This window comes from Cebus imitator, unplaced genomic scaffold (assembly GCF_001604975.1).
Source record: "Cebus imitator isolate Cc_AM_T3 unplaced genomic scaffold, Cebus_imitator-1.0 Scaffold188, whole genome shotgun sequence".
NCBI classification, from domain to species: Eukaryota; Metazoa; Chordata; class Mammalia; order Primates; family Cebidae; genus Cebus; species Cebus imitator.
Genome location: NW_016107503.1, coordinates 6,136,570 through 6,152,377, shown reverse-complemented (window position 1 = coordinate 6,152,377; position 15,808 = coordinate 6,136,570). Strand labels below are relative to the sequence as shown.

The 15,808-nt window shown below is 38.4% G+C and overlaps 1 protein-coding gene across 1 annotated transcript in view; it reads left to right on the top strand.

Moving 5' to 3' along the window:
- The first annotated feature begins 220 nt into the window (after positions 1-220).
- VPS45 (vacuolar protein sorting 45 homolog) overlaps positions 221-15,808 on the top strand; it is an 80,369-nt gene continuing 64,781 nt past the window's right edge. The window contains exons 1-8 of the mRNA XM_037744871.1: positions 221-1,022; positions 1,697-1,831; positions 4,901-4,961; positions 9,595-9,674; positions 10,275-10,343; positions 10,449-10,586; positions 11,335-11,445; positions 15,344-15,526. Of these exons, the coding sequence (XP_037600799.1) occupies positions 930-1,022; positions 1,697-1,831; positions 4,901-4,961; positions 9,595-9,674; positions 10,275-10,343; positions 10,449-10,586; positions 11,335-11,445; positions 15,344-15,526 (870 nt within the window). The 5' untranslated portion in view covers positions 221-929. The remainder of the gene's footprint in view (positions 1,023-1,696; positions 1,832-4,900; positions 4,962-9,594; positions 9,675-10,274; positions 10,344-10,448; positions 10,587-11,334; positions 11,446-15,343; positions 15,527-15,808) is intronic.

The window sequence follows — 15,808 nt, the reverse complement described above, 5'->3', positions numbered from 1 at the left end:
TGTTTTAGCTCTACGGGATGCGTGTCCCCTACCCCTTTCAAAGGACCCAGGCAACTCGGTTCTTGTCTGCAGTTTCAGCGCGCGAGTTGGAGTTGGCAGAGTTCAATTGTTCAGGGTGCTGAGTCGGGGGCAGGGCAGAGGGACGCTCACAGGTCCGGTGGTCCTGCAGGCTGCGAGCCCCCAAGGCCAACCCTAGCTGGAACCGCAGGCCCCTCCCCAAAAACATCCCTAGAAGGCGTTTCCTTTGTTCTTTCATTCAACAAATAGTTGTTCAATTTCATATGCTCTCTGTCTTGGGAAAACCAATTCAGGCCTCTGGAGCCCCAACACAGAGGCACTGTTCCCGCCTTACTAACGACCCAGTGAAGCCAGGAAGAGGAATCTCGACCACTGCTGCGCAATACCACGTGTGATTTATTAAATGCCGTCTCTCTGAGTCCCAAGTGGCCGGGAGCATTATTGCCACCTCCCTTGCCCTCATCTCTCGCTACCACGCAAGAAAGCGTTAATCGCAAATAGTGACCATAGCCACGATCCGTCGTTCCTGCTTCCAAGCAAGCCTTGTACCAGCTTCCTCATTTTGCGAGGCTCCACTCTCTTGGGCTTCAGGCTGCGGCTGCGCCTCCGGGACCAAAGGCCAATCGGGGTCTGAAAGTCCCGGCCACAGACATCTACAGGCGGGTGTAGAATAGCGCACCCGCGTGGCGGCGGCCCGGGGCGTCTCAACCGGATTTTTCCATCTCTTGCGTAGGCTTGGTCCCCCGTACACTCCAGCGGAACTACAACTCCCAGCACCGTGGCTGCCCGGACTCCCGGAAGCCGAAGCTCTGCAGGGAGGAAGCAGCTGAGACCCTGCCAACAAGCCGGGGGGTTAATTTAGCCAGAAAAGGGGGCGGGAAGGGCTCTGGGGCACCTGTCAATTCGCCACCATGAACGTGGTTTTTGCTGTGAAGCAGTACATTTCCAAAATGATAGAGGACAGCGGGCCTGGTATGAAAGTACTTCTCATGGATAAAGAGACGGTGAGTTTGCTTTTGCTCGGCATTTGTAAAGGAACCCTCTCAACCTTACAAAGGCTGGTTTCATTCCACTTTAGGATTTAGCATTTAATTTAAAGATGTGAAAATGAGGGTCAGTTTGTGTGGAACTGAAAAGTTGTATAAAGCTTGCACGGGGGATTTTCAGTCTAAATGGCTCCAGCCACTGCCCAGAGACTACTTCGAGCCGGAACAATTTATTGGAATTAGAAATCTTTTTCTAAAAGCCTCTGCCAAGAAATCATTAATATGTCAGAGCCCTTGGAAGACTTTGGGATGGGCCCACTGTTTCCACTCAACATTGTTTTAAAGTAAAGCTGTTGGAACTCAAGCTGAAATGACAGGTTATTTGTGGGCCACAGACCAGAAAACAAAACTCGTTAAGGTGATAGAAAAAATTATTTTTGGAAATGTATGGATTGTTCCTGTTCAAAGAGAGGATTTTTTTTTGTTTTTAACCTTGAAGCTTCAGCTGAAAGGATAGAACATATTTTTCATTCTCATGTGTTACCTACCTGTTTGGATGTTCAGTAAATGTTATTCCATATATTACTATTTAATTTATCCAGCCAAGTATTAATGAAAAAAGAGGCTAGATATTCTACTTGTTTTTATTATTCTAGACTAGCATAATTTTAGTTAATTCTTTGTTTTTACAGACTGGCATAGTGAGTATGGTATACACGCAATCGGAGATTCTTCAGAAAGAAGTGTACCTCTTTGAACGCATTGATTCTCAAAATCGAGAGATCATGAAACACCTGAAGGCAATTTGTTTTCTTCGACCTACAAAGGTACTGCATAAACTGAGCTGCCATCTGCCCAGGCAGATGCAGAACACTCTGATCTGAAAGCATTAGGCAGGCAAAATAAATTTGTATTATCATTATTTGTGGCATCATAATTATCCTGCATCATCAGTGTTATAACCTTCATTCTTCTCGTTTTGTTTCCATATTTCAGTTGACCCCCTACAGCCAGTTCTTCCTTCAAGATATCTTTTAGGTTCACAGCTATTCCCATTGCCACTAATGAGCTACTCTCAACAGAGACCCACATTACTTTATTCCTGGATTAACCTCTGTACCTGTCACATTGAACACCATCAACACTTTATTTTATGTACAGCTATGAATGTCTTGAATCTTTACCACTTTATTCACATTTATGCTCAGGAATCTGTAATGACTCAATGTTACTTCCATGATTAAATCTTTATTTAGCCAGCAGTTAAAGCCCTTCTTTAGTTGATTTGCACATTTGTATCCAGCCTTCCTGTGTCCTAGATCTGCTCCTCCTCTATAGCCAGCTAGGCTGCCATTGGAATGAGCAATTCTGCATGCTCATTCCTGTTCCCTGTTTGTTTTTTTTCTTCCACTAATTAAAAGTTCTTTGGTCATTTGTCAGTTTTCGCCCATCACCTTCTAAATCTAGCTTGAGTCTCTCCTTTAAAAATCCTTCCCTATTTTAGTCTTATTTTTTATACTTTCTTGATTCATATTCATGTTCTTCAATTCTAATGCATTTTATCATGCTTGTGCATTATGTACTTTCCGAAATGCAAATTTGATCGTGACACTCCTTGAAATTCTTGAATGACCTCTGATTGCTTTTATGATAAGGGCAAAACTCCTTAATTGTAGGCTTCAAGGTGCAGCATGGTCTAGTTTCTGCCATTTCTCCAGCCTCATTTCAAACCATTTCCCTTTTGAAATTAGGGGGGCACCTTAGCCCCCCCAATCTTTCAATCCACTATATTCCCCTTGTTCCGTCATGCCGCAGGACCTTTGCATAGGCTTCTTCCTCTGCATTGAACTTCACTTCCTCAAGTAAAGCTTTCCTGGTTTTGCTGACCAGGTCAAACCTGCCTCTTATATGCACTTACAACACCATCTTTGTTTTTTGTTGTTGTTGTTGGTTTTTTTTTTTTTTGAGACAGAGTTCACTCTTGTTACCCAGGCTGGAGTGCAATGGCGTGATCTTGGCTCACTGCAACCTCCGCCTCCTGGGTTCAGGCAATTCTCCTGCCTCAGCCACCCGTCTCCCAAGTAGCTGGGACTACAGGCACTCGCCACCATGCCCAGCTAATTTTTGTATTTTTAGTAGAGACAGGGTTTCACCATGTTGACCAGGATGGTCTCGATCTCTTGACCTCGCGATCCACCCGCTTCGGCCTCCCAAAGTGCTGGGATTATAGGCGTAAGCCACCGCGCCCAGCCAACATCTTTATCTCCCCATTGCTTGTCATGGTTTGAACTTTTATATGGTGTGTGTGATTACCAGCAGTAAGCTCCGTGAATACAGACACGGTATCTGTTTTTTCTCATCCTGTGTTCCCAATACCTGCCGCACAGTGGACACTCAATAAATAGTTGCTGAATTCATGAATACATGCTATGTTATAATAGTTTCCAATTGTTTCATATTTGTAGCACTTAGTTATGAAAATTTGGTTCAAGAGGGATCTTAGAGATCATCTTGTTCCTTATTTCCTAACGTTTTTTATTAGAGAAACTCTTTCGCTGCTATGTACTGTCTCTCAAACTCTTTTAACAATTCTTCCTTTTTCTTTTTTTGATTTTATATATTCTCTTATCTTTTGCCTTTTTCCACATGTTCTGAACTTTTAGGAATCTTTTAATTCACTTTGTTATTTTTGCCTAGCATATTGCGAAGAAGTAATTTTTGGTTTAAAAGATTTATTAAAATGTTATGCTTTAAGATTATATTATAAAGTTAATTTGAGTGCATTTTTAAATCTAAACGACTGTTTTTAAAACCTTTTTCCCATTCATAAGCAGTGTACATTGCTTATATTTTTAAAAATTCTGTAAATAAATGTGATTTTAAAAACAAATTATTAAATGAAATACATTTAGAGGACAATATATGTTGAAATTTAACCAGGTGTTATGTATCAAAAATCAATAAAACCTGCATTATAATTTTATGTAGTTCTAATTCTTACATTTTGACCATATAAAAATCAACTTTTTTGTTTTTAACTTTCATACGTTAATTTTAAAATAATGTAATTATGGAAAAGGCCTTAGCCTACTACTTGCAAATACTTCACAAGCATTGCAGTTGTGCAGGCTTAGATCCCAATAAATTAAAAGCCAAAGTGAATATAATTAATTGTATTTTCTCTTGAATGTTGATTTTTTAAAGAATAGATGCATTTTGATGTTCTATATAAGAATTTTGATCAGGCTGGGCGCAGTGGCTCACACCTGTAATCCTAGCACTTTGGGAGGCCAAGGTGTGTGGATCACTTGAGGTCAGGAGTTCGAGACCAGCCTGGCCGACGTGAAACATCTCAATTAAAAATACAAAAAATTAGCTGGGTGCGCTGGCACATGTCTTTAATCCTAGCTGCTTGGGGGGCTGAGACAAGAAAATTGCTTGAACCCAGAGGGCAGAGATTGCAGTGAGCTGAGATTGTGCCATTGCACTCCAGCCTGGGCAACAGAGCGAGACTTCATCTCAAAAAAAAAAAAACAATTTTGATCAAATGAGTACAATTTATAGACAAGCAGCTTGATGTGAATTTGCAGAATTATAATTAACTTTATGTTGTATTTCAACATCTGTATCCTTTATATTCTTTAATTTGGCTAAAATAATGCAGCTGGTTAATATTTAATATTATACACATACTGTTACATAATATATAATTCCTGATCATTGTATTAATTTATCTCTTTTGTCTCCAGTCCTTACCCGCCAACATATATACACATTTAACCTAGACTTTAATATGCAGTAGACCCAGTAAATAAATAAATCAATGGATGATGCTTATTACTTTTTTCCTTAAGCAACTCTCCTCATATTTTGTTTGCTTGTTCTTTATTTTCTAGGAGAATGTGGATTATATGATTCAGGAGCTTCGAAGACCCAAATACAGTATATATTTCATTTGTAAGTTTGTGAGTTCACTTTTTCAAACACATAACAACATCCCAGTTCGTATGTTTCATTTAGCCCTTTGTATCATCAGTTATTTCTTTGAATCTGTTACTATAAAAGTCTAGTTTATTTAATGTCCTTCCAAAGTATTACAAATCTTTTTACCTGACAGGTGCAGTGCCTCACACCTGTAATCCCAGCTCTTTGGGAGGCTGAGGCAGGCAGGTCACCTTAGGTCAGGAGTTCGAGACCAGCCTGACCAACATAGTGAAACTCTGGTCTCTACTAAAAATACATAATTAGTTGGGCATGGTGACACATGCCTGTAATCCCAGCTACTTGGGAGGCTTAGGCAGGAGAACCACTTGAACCCAGGAGGTGGAGGTTGCAGTGAGCCGAGATCACACCATTGCAGTCCAGCCTGGGCAACAAGAGTAAAGCTCCGCCTCAAAAAAAAAAAAATCTTTTGACCAACGTTCTGTTTCATTGGGCTAACTGTGATTTCCATTCATCTTTGATTGCTTACATGTAAAATTTTACACTTTACTTTGCCTTTCAAGATGCTTTGTCAGTCAAAAGTTGTAAGTAGCCAAATTTCACGTCTCATCCCTGCCAAGAAAAAGTATATACTTATCCCTATTTTATACTTAGGAATTGAGGCATGGAAGCTGATTTATTTTTTGAAGTGGGAAGGTAATACTTACTTGAGTTTCTTGGAAAAGCAGAGGTTTACTTTACATACCAGATAAAAGCGTTTCATTTCTCTTTGTTACTATATTTAATGCATTGAAAGTATAAATCATCAGGTAGTGATCTCTTATGTCCACAACTTTCTTGGAGTGGGGGTTGGATAGGGGAGGTCTGGAAATAAACTAGGTTTGTGTTTTCTGTGCAATTTACATGGATTTTTTTGATTCAGTACGTTCGGCTGTGGAAGTTACATCTGTTTTCCTCTAGATGTCATTATTGATCTTTATATTAATAGTATTAATGTAGTCTATTTGGTAACATTTCCACCCCAAAGACTATACTTAACAGTAAGTAGGGCATTTGAGAAGTTTTAAAGCTTACTTAAAGGTATTAGAGTTTTAAGGTTTAGACCACTGTCTAAGACATATATACTTTCTTCAGCGTATACTACTTAAATGGAATAATGATACAAAACATTAACATTTGTAAAAAGATTATATACATAAGAGCTCTCTCATGTTTTATTTTATTCAGTTCTGTGTAGGACTGAAAAGTTATATAAAACTTGCCCAGTGGGTTTTCAGTGCGGCAATGCCCCAAGAGGTAAAAACAGGCAATTTTATTAATCTATGGCATCTTAATTTTTGTTTGTTTTTGTCTGTTTGTTTTTGGCTAATAGTTGCACGTTTTCTTTTTTAAATTAAATTTTTTATTTTGATGTAATTGTAGATTCATGTGCAGTTGTAAAAAATAATAATAATAATACAGAGATCCCAGATACCCTTTACCCAGCTTCCCACTCTGTAGTATCTTACATGACCATAGTACAATATCACAACCAAGACATTAACACTGAAACGGTCAGGATACACAACATTTTCATCTCTATAAGCTTTCCTTATATTTCCCTTTTATTAGCTTATATGCACTTCTCTCCCTCCCCAGTCCCCTCATTAGCCCTGGTAACCACTAATATTTTCTCCATTTTATAATTTTTGTCATTCAAAGAATGTTCTATAAATGAAATCATACAGTATATAAGCTTTTGGGACTGACTTTTTCAGTCAGCACAATTCTCTGGAGAGTCATCCAGGTCGTTGTGTGATTTTGTTTTTGTTTTTGTTTTGAGAAGGAGTCTCACTTTGTCACCCAGGCTGGAGTGCAGTGTCACTATCTCAACTCACTGCAGCCTCTACCTCCTGTGTTCAAGTGATTCTCCCACCTCAGCCTCTGGAGTAGCTGGGATTACAGGTTCGTACCACCACACCTGGCTAATTTTTGTATTTTTTTTTAGTAGAGATGGAGTTTTACCATGTTGGTTGGCCAGACAGGTCTCAAACTCCTGACCTCAGGTGATACCCCCATTTCGGCCTCCCAAAGTGCTGGTATTACAGGCATGAGCCACCGCACCTAGCCTGTTGTGTGTATTAAGAGTTCATTCCTCCTTTGAGCTGGAGCTGCAAAAAATTTTTTTTCAATTTAAAAATAGGTTATTTCATTTTATTGCTGAGTAGTATTCCATGATATGAATGTACCACAGTTTGTTTAACTGTTCACCATTGAAGGACATGAGTTGTTTCTAGTTTTCACTATTACAAATGAAGCTGCTATAAACATCTGTATACAGATTTTTATGTGAACATAAGTCTTCAATCTCTGGGATAAATAACCCCAGGAGTACAACTGCTGAGTCATATGGTAATTGCATGTTTTGTGTATTAAGAAACTGCCATATGTTTTCCTGAGTGACTATACCATATTACATTTTCACTAGCAATGCATGGGTAAACCAGTTTCTTTGCATCTTCGGGAGTATTTGATGTTGACTCTATTTTTTATTTTAGGCATTTGCATAGGTGTGTAGTTATTCTGGTATTTTTAGTATGATCACAAGCTAGATCTCTGATATATTTGTGTGTGTGTGTGTGTGTGTGTGTGTGTGTGTGTGTGTGTGTATATATATAAATCACATATACATATATATCCCCTGTACTGCCAAGTAGACATATATAATAATAGGATTACTCTTTTGCTGAATCTTGTGGCTAAAAACTGAATGGGTCATGAGGTAAAAGACTCCTTTTTCCTCTGAACAGTTCCTTGCAGCAGTTGACATTAATAATGGTTAATCTAGTATTTACTCTTCTGGTTCTAAAGATTGTTTGATTTGGACTGTAAACCTATGAAGCAGAAGAAAAAAATTTATTAAAGTAATTAGCACCAAAGCCTATGAAAAGTAGACTTCAGATTTCTTGGGTGGTATAATCAATTTCAGAATTTTATTTGATTGACGTAAACTAGAATGAATGTGTATGTAGTAATTTTATTCATTACTAACTTGCAGCACTAATTTATATTAACACTAAGCTAGCTTGTTCATCTTATTTTTTATACTTTTAAAAAATATTTTTATGTTATTAAATCTTTTGTGTAACAGGCCCCTCTATTTTAAAAAAAACTTTTTGTAACTTTTATTTCTTAATTTTATTTATTTATTTTTTTGAGATGGAGTCTCGCTCTGTTGCTTAGGCTGGAGTGCAGTGGCACGATCTTGGCTCACTGCAACCTCCATCTCCTGAGTTCAAGAGATCCTCCTGCCTCAGCCTCTAAAGTAGCTTGGATTACAGGTGTGCACCACCACAACTGGCTAATTTTTGTATGTTTAGTAGAGACGGGGTTTCACCATGTTGTCCAGGCTGATCTCAAACTCCTGTCCTCAAGTGTGATCCACCTGCCTTGGCCTCCCAAAGTGCTGGGATTATAGGCGTGAGCCACCACACCCATCCCAGAACTTTTAAAGACATACAAAAGTAGAATAGTATCATAAGTCCCAATGTACCTATCAGCTGGCTTCAACAATTATTGAGCCTCACCCAATCTCATTTTAGCCATATTGTCACCTACTCCACCAGATTTTGAAGCAAATCTAAGACATCATATAATTTTATCCATAAGTATTTCAGTATGCATCTCTAAAAAATAAGAACTCATTGTTTAAAAACCACAATTTCATTATTACATCTAGATAAAAATGAAAAATAATTCTTTATTATCTCCTTTTTCTTTCTTTCTTTCTTTCTTTCTTTCTTTTTTTTTTTTTTTTAGACAGTCTCCTCTGTTACCCAGACAGTGTGCAGTGGCATGATCTCAGCTCACTGCAACCTCAACTTCCCAGGTTCAAGTGATATTGCCCAGGCTGGTCTTGAACTCTTGGTACTATTTTCAGATAACCATTCAGCATTCAAATTTAAAACGATCTTTTTTTTAGTTTTTTTGTTAATCGGGATTAAAGTAAGGTTCACACATTGCTGTTGGTTGATATGTTAAGTTTCTTAACACTCCCTATAGGTCCTCCCACCCCTGCCCCTGCTGCCCCATGCAATTTATTTATTGAAGAAACAAACTGTTAAGTTTTTCACAGCTTGGATCTTGCCAATTGCATCTCCATGGGATAGTTTAACATGTTCCTTGAAGTTTAAAATATTCCTCCATCTTCTAGTTCTTGCAGCTGCTGATGCTAAATGCTTGAGTCCATTCAGTTGATTCATTAGGGGTTAGAAAAAATGATATTCTAATTCTGTCATTAGCATTTGTTTGTTGTTGTGCTGGAATATTTTCATAAAGAAAAATTTTCCCGCATCTATTTGGTTACCTGGTAGTATAGTTTATATGTAAAAGACAGGATAAAAGCTTACTTCTTTCTCCTTATTTGCTATTTTCAATAAAATGACCTGGTTCCCTAGTATTCTCATTCTCCAGTGCCTCTGATGGTGGTCCTTTTAAAGTATATATATATATATATAGTTATGAATTTGTGGATTTAAATATATGTGTGCTACTCATTCCAATTTGAAGGTCACTTATTCATTAGGCTTTAACTAGCAGGCCCATTTACATATAATTGCAGCAGAAATGATCTCCTTTGAGTCAACCCCAACTCGTATGTCTGTTTCAGATTTCAGTAACGTGATCAGCAAGAGTGATGTGAAGTCATTGGCTGAAGCTGATGAACAGGAAGTTGTGGCTGAGGTTCAGGTAAACATATTGGTCCTGTGACACATCTCATATGTTGGCCTTTTTCAAATATTTGAGTCTAAAAATAAAATAAGGAAAGGTCTGTCCCAAAAGACGTTTTATTATGAACACTTGAATATGTTTATCACATAAGTGAGGAATGTTGTTTTCAGAGGCAGCAGATAAACTAGTTTTGAATTTTTCAGAAGGATGTGCTAGGTGATAAATGAATAAAAAGAATGACCTGTTTTAAATTATATTCTCTCTCATGAAAATATATTGGACAGCAAAGTCCTTTCTTATCTGAGTAGAACATTATTATCTCATATTAGCAGTGTTTCATTTTTACTAATTGATAAGTGTGCATAGAGGTCTCCAGAAATATAATGTGTATACTTTTACAACTTTTATTTTTTGGATTTATTATTGCTACTGTTTTGTAATTATTTTAATTCTCCCACATTGACTGTTGTTACTTAATTATTAATTGAACAGTTTTGTATCTCTTTAAACCTGTATTTCACCAAGTTTGGCTATATCATATTATATCACATATGAAAGTATTACTGCTTGATACAATTGAAGTTTATGGAATGACTATTCTTGGTGCTTTATTTGCAGGAATTTTATGGTGATTACATTGCTGTGAACCCACATTTATTTTCCCTCAATATTTTGGGTTGCTGCCAGGTATGGAAGGAAAGGTTTAATTTTTCAGTTGAGAGTTAATTCAGCAAATAGACTCATAAGAGAAAATTAAAATGTTTTCTCTGAATATATGTTTTTAACAAAAAGGGTCGAAATTGGGATCCAGCCCAGCTATCTAGAACAACTCAAGGGCTTACAGCTCTCCTTTTATCTCTGAAGAAGTGTCCCATGATTCGTTATCAGCTCTCATCAGAGGCAGCAAAGAGACTTGCGGAGTGCGTTAAGGTATGGCATTACCTATTCCTGGTTCCAGAACATAAAGGCCATTCATTTCTCTATCATATTTCAGAAACTAAAGGAATATTTTATTTACAACCAAGGAGATGATTATATGTTAGGTTTCCAGGCAAAGAGGTAGGTATATGTAATTTAAAACAAAAAGCAACAATTAGCGCTAAGATTCTTAGGTGGTTTTTTTTGTTGTTGTTTTGTTTTTTTGAGATGGAGTTTCACTCTTGTTGCCCAGGCTGCAGTGCAATGGCAAGATCTCGGCTCACCACAACCCCCACCTCCTGGATTTATTCAATTCTCCTGCCTCAGCCTCCTGAGTAGCTGGGATTATAGGTGTGTGCCACCATGCCTGGCTAAATTTTTTTGTATTTTTAGTAGAGACGGGGTGTCTCCATGTTGGTCAGGCTGGTCTCAAACTCCCGACCTCAGGTGATTCACCCACCTCAGCCTCCCAAAGTACTGCCACCGCACCCGGCCAGATTCTTAGGTTTAACCCAAGAAACATTCACAGGCTATTTAACTTTTTTTTGGTCCAGTTAAACCACTTATAGGATTTCAAATCCTAATCTCTTAAATGGTATACTCTTAAACTTTGTGAGTATTATATTTTGAATCCTTTATATGGAAGATTTATGCGTTGCAAAGAACTATTGTTAAGTGTAGATTTTATTAATTTCCTATTTATATCATCTCTATGTGTAACTAATTGGTTGTGCAAATCATCTTTCTCTTTCACTCACAGCAAGTGATAACTAAAGAATATGAACTGTTTGAATTCCGTCGGACAGAGGTTCCTCCATTGCTACTTATTTTAGATCGCTGTGATGATGCCATCACCCCATTGCTAAACCAGGTACAGAATCCTTTCTTGGCATAATAGAAGGATGATTTTAAGTGATACTCATCAAAATACAGATATGGAAAAAAACAGCATGATCCATTTATTTGCCTCCTTATTTTTAGCTATTCTTGGTTTTGCTTTATATTTCCTGGTGTTTTGGTATCATGACTCTTCCATCCACTGTCGTCATTAACTCTTCTGCCTCATTCCTCCTGTACTTTTCTGCCACTTCCCCCGCCCCTAATCAAGAAAACTTCTTAATTCTGTAGATTCTGTTTTCCAGTGTTTCCTTCTGTCTGCTCATTTCCATTCTTACTGCCATTGCTTTGGTCTAGATCCTAATCTCTTACAAGAATATTGGAATAGTTATCTACTTGATTCCCTACTTTTTATTTCTTTTCACTCCAAATGTTCCATAAATACAATATTATTAAATTATTTTTTCTAAAGCACGGCTCTATCTTGTTACTCTTGGCTTAAAAACATTCGTTGGTTCCCATTTGCCTACTGTGTTAAAAAGAAACTCCTGAACTTGCCATCCAAGAGCCTTCACAATGTGGGCTAAACCTCATAGAAAACCTAGAGCTCACCACTTACGTAAATAATGCCATATGGCCAGCCGGGCGCGGTGGCTCACGCCCGTAATCCCAGCACTTTGGGAGGCCGAGGCGGGTGGATCACGAGGTCAAGAGATCAAGACCATCCTGGTCAACATGGTGAAACCCCGTCTCTACTAAAAATACAAAAAATTAGCTGGGCATGGTGGCGCGTGCCTGTAATCCCAGCTACTCAGGAGGCTGAGGCGGGAGAATTGCCTGAACGCAGGAGGCGGAGGTTGCGGTGAGCCGAGATCGCGCCATTGCACTCCAGCCTGGGTAACAAGAGCGAAACTCCGTCTCAAAAAAAAAAAAAAAAAAAAATGCCATATGGTTTCCTGTCAGCATGCTTTTACTGTGACTGCTTTCCAGACTCTGGAATGATTGGAATACCTTCTCTTCCCATCCTCATCTATCAAAATACTACTCTTAAAACCACTCAATCTGGCTGGGTGCAGTGGCTCATGCCTGTAATTCCAGCAATTTGGGAGGTCAAGGTGGCTGGATCACCTTAGGTCAAGAGTTCAAGACCAGCCTGGCCAACATGGTGAAACCCTGTCTCTACTAAAAATACAAAAAAAAGTAGCCAGGTGTGGTGGTGCACACCTGTAGTCCCCAGCTACTTGGGAGGCTGAGGCAGGAGAATCATTTGAACCCAGGAGGCAGAGGTTACAGTAAGCTGAAATCATGCCACTGCACTCCAGCCTGGGTGACAAAGTGAGACTCTGTCTCCATAAATAAGTACATAAATTAATAAATGAACAAAACAAAATTATTTATATGAATAATCACAAAGAATTTTTAAAAAGCCAGGCGCAATGGCTCACACCTGTAATCCCAGTGCTTTGTAGATCACCTGTAATCCCAAGGCATGTAGATCACCTGAGGTCAGGAGTTTGAGACCAGCCTCACCAACATGATAAAACCCTGTCTCTATTAAAAATGCAAAAAATTAGCCAGACATAACGATGGGAGCCTGTAATACCAGCTACTCAGGATGCTGAAGCAGGAGAATCACTTGAACCTAGGAGGTGGAGGTTGCAGTGAGCTGAGATCATGCCACTGCCCTCCAGCCTGGGCAACAAGAGCAAAACTATGTCTCAAAAAGATACTCAAAAGCCATCTCCAACATCCCACCATTCTTCAGCTTCTCCTTGAAGCCTATGTTCTTTCAGTCAGATATGTTCTTATCTCCTGAAAATCCTGTAGACCTTTGTGTCTCTCTCATGTCTCATGCTATACCTGCCATGTTGTAGCTTTGGTTGTTTACACCCTCTCCTACGTTACATATTTCTTCAAGGCAGACTGTGTCTCACCAGTGTTTTTCTCCTGCAAGTATAAGAACAGTGCCTTGCACATAGCTGGTGCTTTATTAATAGTGATTTTGTATGTATGTATGTATGTGTGTATTTATTTATTTATTGAGACAGAGTCTCTCTCTGTCACCCAGGCTGGTGTGATCTCAGCTCACTGCAACCTCCACCTCCCAGGTTCAAGCAATTCTTGTGCCCCAGCCTCCTGAGTAGCTGGTATTACAGGCATACACTGCCACACCTGCTAATTTATGTATTAAATATTTTTAGGACAGATGGGGTTTCACCATATTGGCCATGCTGGTCTTGAATTCCTGACCTTAAGTGATCCACCCACCTTGGCCTCCCAAAGTGCTGGGGTAGTGAGCCACCGCGCCCTGCTGTGACTTTGTATTTACAGAGAAAGGCAGAGTCTATGTTTCAGTTTCTTCCCCACTTATGCTAATGTTAATCCTAAGGGAAATCTGTGGAATGAAACTTCTCTGTAGTATAAAATAGCCCTGTATTCCTAAAATTCAAAGTACTATATGTTCACTGAAGAAATTTTTGATATCAAAAAGTAGAAAGAAAATTGCTTATCATTCTGTCTCCCAAAGAAAAGCAACTATTTATCCAGCAGATTTCACTGGGGACTTGTTTTGTGCCATGTACTAAACTAAGTACTAGAGATAAAAGGCAAAAGATATAATTTCTGCCCTCAAAGAGCTCATGGTCCAATGATGAGAGAAATAAACATAATTTTAATTATAGAGTAAGTGCTAGAAGCATGCACAAGAAGTTATCCATAAAAGCATAAAACATTTTGTTGTACCTTTTTACAGAGTCTCATTCTGTAGCCCAGGCTGGAAGTGCAGTAGTGTGATCTCAGCTCACTGCAACCTCTGCCTCCCAGGTCCTCATTCAAGCAATTGTCCTGCCTCAGCCTCCCGAGTAGCTGGGATTACACGCACGTGCCGCCATGCCCAGTTAATTTTTGTATTTTTAGTGGAGACAGGGTTTCACCATGTCAGCCAGGCTGGTCTTGAACTCCTGACCTCGTGATCCACCTGCCTTGGCCTCCCAAAGTGTTGAGATTACAGGCGTGAGCCACCGCGCCTGGCCTTGCTGTACTTATTTTAAGTGCCTTACTAGAACTTGCTTTTTCAGGAATTCCTTTGACAAATCTTTTAGGAAGTAAGCACCTTCTTTTATAACCTTCTAAATTATTTCTTAATAAATCTAGTTTTCTTAAGATAAAATATGTATATAAATGTTTCTAGCATTTAGATTTTAGATGCAGAAGGAAACGTACTAGAAAATACTTCATTGTGTCTAATAGACCTATGATTGAAAGTAATCTATTCTCTATAAATGGCGAAAAGGGAAAATTTGAAGATTTCTCATTTCCAGTTTTACCAAATAAATTCACATTTTGTGAGACTAGAAACCAATCCTTCCTCACAACTCCCATTAGGTAAAAATATAAAATAAAATGGATTCAGAGGTAAGTTTCTAAATATGCCAATGTTTTGATCAACTCACAAGGTTTTTCTGATAATATTAGTGTTCCCAGGATAAATATAGTACCACTCAGATCTGCAAGAACACACTTCTCATGCTGCAGAAAACCACAGAAGCATACAGGAAATGGTACAGCTTGTAACTGCAGTACCAATATAGCTCTATCTGTGAAGCCAAAAATATACTCTTAATTCACAGGCAAAAATTGGAGCTAATGATAGCTCTAATTTGTTTTCTTTCTATCAAGAATATTAATCTTGCTGCCCTTGTTCCAGAGTGTGATAGCTGAAAGTATTTTGACTTTTCCTCATTGTTTAACCAATTAAAATGACAATCTTAATGTTTATGATAGCACAAAGTGTAAATAAAATTTAACTAGAGAATCTTCATGTAAATAAGACTAGTTACTAAGAATATTATCAATTTTTATTTGTTTTCCTGAATGTTTACTATTTCCATATTTTGTCAGTTACCATTTCTTTTTCATAATTCTTTATTTAGTGGACATATCAGGCCATGGTCCATGAACTGCTAGGCATAAACAACAATCGGATTGATCTTTCCAGAGTGCCGGGGATCAGTAAAGACTTAAGAGAAGTGGTCCTATCTGCTGAAAATGATGAATTCTATGCTAATGTAGGTGGTTTAAAATTTTTTTTAATTGTGTTTAGTTGTTTTTATGTAAGAAGATGAGTATTGGCTTGTTAGTATGGTGGCAGGCATGGGATTTCGTGTGAAAGGATGATAGAGGTATCCTATGGATAAACTGTCTTTTGAGGGAAGGCAGAAGACTTGGATTCTGACCCTTTAGCAATATTTTTTTCATGGAGATCATATAGTTATTTACTTCTCTCCCCTCCAATAGCTCTTTGTGAGAATAGTAGTGATATTCCTCACCAGTATCCTGGCTAATGTCCAAATTTGGTAATTAAAATAGAATTTCCCTGCCCTCCAATTCTGTGTTCA